The sequence below is a fragment of the Arachis ipaensis genome, chromosome B10, assembly GCF_000816755.2.
Source record: "Arachis ipaensis cultivar K30076 chromosome B10, Araip1.1, whole genome shotgun sequence".
Lineage (NCBI taxonomy): Eukaryota > Viridiplantae > Streptophyta > Magnoliopsida > Fabales > Fabaceae > Arachis > Arachis ipaensis.
Genome location: NC_029794.2, coordinates 79,134,021 through 79,139,605, shown reverse-complemented (window position 1 = coordinate 79,139,605; position 5,585 = coordinate 79,134,021). Strand labels below are relative to the sequence as shown.

General features: G+C 34.2%; 1 protein-coding gene across 1 annotated transcript; it reads left to right on the top strand.

The window, feature by feature from the left end:
- On the top strand, positions 2,626 to 4,262 carry LOC110267659. The gene is made up of 2 exons (XM_021113460.1): positions 2,626 to 2,755; positions 3,719 to 4,262. The coding sequence occupies exons 1-2, from the start codon at positions 2,687 to 2,689 to the stop codon at positions 3,965 to 3,967; spliced, it is 318 nt and encodes a 105-aa protein (XP_020969119.1). The 5' UTR covers positions 2,626 to 2,686; the 3' UTR covers positions 3,968 to 4,262.

The following is a 5,585-nucleotide window of genomic DNA, read 5'->3' as shown; positions in this document are numbered from 1 at the left end:
CCACGCCTTCGATACCAAGTGGCACGCCCAGTCCTTGCTTCTGGTCCTTTGTGCATTGGCGTGTCACGCCTGGTTACTCAAGTGGCACGCCCAGTCTTCAATTGCCTTCAGCCCCTTCTCTGGATTGTTGTACCAGCGTGCCACGCCATGCTGTTCAAGTGGCACGCTCATGGATTTGTGAACTCTTCAAGCTTGGCATGCCACGCCTGGGTTCTCAAGTGGCACTCCCAAGTGACTTCTTGGGGCTGGCGTGCCACACCTTCGACACGAAGTGGCATGCCATAGTGAAGGTTCTTTTTGGAATGGTGAGTTGGCGTGCCACGCCCTTTTGCTCAAGTGGCACACCCATAGTAGTTGATGGGTCAAGCATGCCACGCCCAGCCTGGCGTGCCACACCCCTTTTGTGTCCTCCATTGTAGCTCTCTGGAAAAATGTATTAGTGTCCCACGCCCAGTCCTTGGCATGCCACGCCCACATGCATGGTTGGATCTCTCTCTCTGGAATTTAGTACTGGCGTGCCACACCAGTGCATTTTTGTGGCGTTTGCTCCCAAGTGGCAGGCCAGTTTCACACGCCCAGCTTCTTGTTTGTCTTCTTCCCATTTTTTATGCCTTTTTCACCTGAAATTCAGCACAACTCATCTCAAAGTGGTGTACCATAATATTCATCAAATTATGCATGAATTGTACTGATCAAATGAGATTTATGCTCTTTTATGGTCTTCTTTATGCAAAAAAGAAGGGTAGATGATGCAAGTCATCAATAATCTATATAGACTTGATTTAAAGTCCTATAATAATGAAATATTGCAAACAAGTACAAAACAAAAGCTAAATGAGAATTCCGCATCATTATGGTACAAATGCTTAGGTCATATCTCTAAACAGAGAATTCAGAGGCTCGTGTCGGATGGGGTTCTTGGACCCCTGAATTTGGCAGACTTTGAAATCTACATTGAGTTGAAAAAGGAGAAAAGGACAAACGAAAGGAAATTAGGTGCCGAGAAAGCTAAAGATGTCTTAGAACTAATACATGCCAATATATGTAGTCCATTCTGTAACACTTTACCATTTATTGCCTTATGCTTAAGTCATAATTAATTTATGGTTTGGTGCTATGACACAAGGTTAAGATATAAATATGTATATATATAGAGAGAAATATTATACTAGAAGCTTGTGAATTGTCGGTCACTCACACTCGATAATGTATATAAGCGCGTCAGAAGAAAGGTAGATAATTAAAAGCTGGAAGGAAGAATAATAGTAAATAGACATATATAAGTATATATATAAGTATCAACTAGTCTTGGCCCGTGAAGATTAGGCCGGCTAGAGTTACAACAGTAAAACAGTTAGATAGACATAACCTCTCTCTCCAAAATACATCGTAGGCCTCTAAAGGCAAGCCTTTAAAATAAATGCATAATATAAGTGTTTCCAAAAGGAGGAAAGAGTCTAAAATTAAAGCAGAATAAAAGGTCTTCTTCGCTGTCCTTCAAGAAAATCATCCCTTACGGGGTTCTCAGCAGGGCAATAATTCCAAATAGAGAGTATGTAAAACCACATGAACCCGCTAAGCAATCCTAATCTCCAATCACACAAAGTTCAAGCCTAGGGTTCTTACTAATCCAATCAATGTAGATAAACTAAATCTCAACTATATTAGTGATCTTTAAATCTCAATTTTCCCTTATACAAATCATCATCTTTCTCATTATCATAAATTCCCAACTCATTTAATAATTCAATATTAAAATTTAGTGTCAATATTATCAATTCATTCTCAGTCTTATCTACAATTATCAATCATCACCTCTCATCAAGAACAACTCTCAGTGTCACCACCGTCAGCATAAGGGATCTCTTATTTGTGCAAATACATATAAGACAATACAAAGAATACACAAATAGAGAGAATAGATAAAGCAACTAGTTCAATTAGTATATAGATACAATTATTCAAATTAGCAAGCCAGATACAAGATACACACCCAAACAATACAAACAAATGTTAATGATGTATGTCTACCCTATGGCCAATGAGCTCATCTGTTGATTATACAACCAAACCCGATATATCTGGTAGCTAACCCTGGACAGTCCCTCGCTGAGTGCATCCCCAAGCTCAAACTCATATTCATTGATCAATGTCCATGGGGGAAACATCTGGAAAGATATAAGTGCCCGACCAAATAGGAATCACCCCAAAAAGTGTAGCAGTAGCCCAGAAAGCGTAGGCGTAGCCTAAGGCATCATTTTTTTTTTACTTTTCGCTACACTTTTCAAGTGTACCTGAATGGGTATTTTTCTTGTAGTGTAGTGAACAATGTGCCTGATGATATTCCAACAGATCAATGGGCTTGCTTTGTCAATTATCGACTAAAACCGTCTACAATTGTAAGAAAATAAACAATTCATTTAGTTATTGTTGTACTTTAATTAAAAAAACTATTAATTAAAGTTATTATATTTATTTTTAGGAGCTTTTCATGAAAAATAAGGAAAATCGAAGCAAGCAAACCATTCCTCACACTTGTGGATCTAAATCCAATTCTCAGAAGCGACATGAGATGGTATATATATACACAGACTTGGTACATATGTGATTTTACTTATATTATATATGTAACCCTTTATTCCTTCTTTTTTAGTACTTGGAAACAGGAAAGAAGCCTAGTAGAGGAATGATGTACATTGAAACACATAAGAGAAATGATGGGTCTTTTGTAAATAACGAGACATTAACTATAGTGATAAGTGTTTTGTAAACCTTTGCTATCTTATCTTATTTTATTTGTATGTGATAATATGAAAATGGGATTTGAGTGTGGTTGCTTGTGGATTGAGATATATAATGATTATAGGAAAGTGGTTCGTCGGTTCGCGTCTTAGTATTCTAATCTCCACCGAATTAAATTACAAATTGAAACATTTTAAGGTTTATTATTAGGCAATGATCTTCTGAAATCAATCAGCAAATAAATGGTTTTCCTCCATCTAACTCATCAATTCAACTATTACTACTTAGGAACTAACTGAGCAGAGCATACATGCGAACTAATTTAGAGTGGAAAAAGGTTAGGACTTCATGTTATCATTATTATATATAATTGATGATGTTCTTAATTTAGGTAATACACCAATATCAACTAGGGAGATTAAGTGGTGCCTTTTATTATAACTCATCATGTATGTCACGGATCTTTGTCAATATGGCCAAGTTAAAGAAGGTATATACACTGTCACGCTAGAAATTAATTAGTATAAAAAATAGAATGAAATATATGCAGAAGAAGAGCACACTTAATGTATCACAATAATATAGATAGAGCTAGCCAGTTCTAAAGCTAAGTATTTGCAGAGAATATGCAGAATACAATTCTGTTCCATGCAAAATTGTTTCTCTCTTTTCTATTAACCTATTGATGACTCTATTTTTTTAGATTCATCAGTACTTATTATAGAGAGAGTGGTCTCTTACTCTCTACTAAACTTTAATTTTCTGCATGATAAATTGTTGTACACTTTTATCTTGCTTTGCTTGCAGTGACCTTCGGTATTCTCAAGTTTTGTTGGTGAACTAATTAAAATGGTGATCTTATGAGATTTGCAAGTGATATAGACAAGAGAAGGAAGAAGTGAAGAACTGCTAATTGAAATTTTTTTTATTTATTTTTTTTTAAATTTAATAGTTTCTGTTTACTACTTTTAAATAGGAACAGATTGAGCTGAATATGACACAGTCGAATGCACAATTTGAGGTGTCCCCTAATGATGCTGTTGGTAAAGTTTTGGGGCCTGAACACTCTAGGAGAGTTCATTGCATGGGCATGGGAGCAGCGCTTACAAATACCTTTAAGAATGTGAGAAGTCGGCTTAATGGGATGACTATCTCCACTAATTCAACTGGGTCTTCTTCACCTACTACTGCTGCAATTTTACAGGAAAAGATCAGTAATTTGTAGTTCGACTTACATAATTCACAACAAAAGGTCACTAGTCTAGAGTCTAAGTTGCAGCAATCATTTGATATGATGAAAGCATACCTAATGATAAAGGAAGGAGAAATTCCCGAAGCGCTTGTTGACTTCTTTTCTGCCCGAGAGGTAACTTTATAGTAAATTCATTCATTAGGAATATAAGTTTAGATGGAGTAATACTCATTAATATTGAATACAGGTTTAGATGCTCTTTAAAATTGAGTTGTTAGGCTTATATCGAATCATCTTGATGCTTAACTTTATTGAAATTACTAATAATATCTTATATTTACATATAGGCTAATGATGCTGAAATCAAGCCTACTACCCCCTTTGTTGCTAGGAGATCAGCTGGTGATAGCAATGGACATCCAAGGACAAATATTTAAGACTTTTATGTAATTAGATGTTTTATTTTACTTTTTAAATAAAAACAGTAATAGTTATGTAAAACAATACCATATGCAATTATGTTTGGAACTATTGACATTGAGATTTTTTTGTTTATATATAGAGTTATGTATTATATTGAGGAAGTGTATTATAAAAGATTTAGTTTTTAAATTTTAATATTAAAAAATAAATTTTTAATTTGAGAGTATGTAAATGAGATGAGATTAATGAATGATTTGAAATTAAAAATAAATAATTATAGGGTTTGTGCAGGTTTCAAAATCTCATAAAATAGTTAATTTTTGTTAAATTAAAACTGCCACAAAAGTTCAATATAAAATCTCCCCTAAACACATATAAAACCCCCCACTGAATAGACTGTGGAGGATTTTAAAAACCCCCACAAAAGACCTTGTGGCACCTTAAATTTTGGGAAGTTTTAGAAACCCCCACAAATAAAAAAAAATAAGCTGTCACAAATAAATAAAAACTTTGTATTGACAATAATTCAGCCTTATCAAAAATACAAAAAGTTTTGGTTAAAGAAGACTGAAACAAATTTTCTATTACTTTTATAAGTATAAATACACTTCTACAATATAATATATAATTTTTGGTGATTCAATATAGATGATCTGAATTAATAAAAATTATTTATTCTAACATAGCTTGCATTGGATAATGTAATGACTAGTTAGAGACTAGAGAGATGTGGATAAGAATAAGAAAGGAACGACATAAAAATACTAATGTACCACTTCCTTCAAGACATTAGAGTCATGGAAGTGTTTCACAAGTAACTATATATCCTACTCCGACATATGCTTGCTTTTGTTGTATGGCCATCAATATATACCATGCAAATTAAATTACAACGGTTTCCTTATGAGTTTGTGACGTAACTCACTTCGATGAACTAATAAGCCACGCAAACTAATAATGGCCTCAAATAATTAAAATTGTGTTATTAATTTCTTTTGTATGTTTTTTCAATCTCGTATTACTTTATATATATGACTTGGTATTGTAATTTTATTTAACTTTTAAATGTGCGAATTGTTTAAATTGCTAAGGCATTCCAAGTTCCAACCATAGAGAGAAAAGCAAAATTGCCATACGATGTGTGTGAGGACTCAAACCTTACGTTAAAGCAATTTCAGTCATGTTTCGACATTAAAAGCATCAACGAAGCTTCAAAAAAATTGAGTTA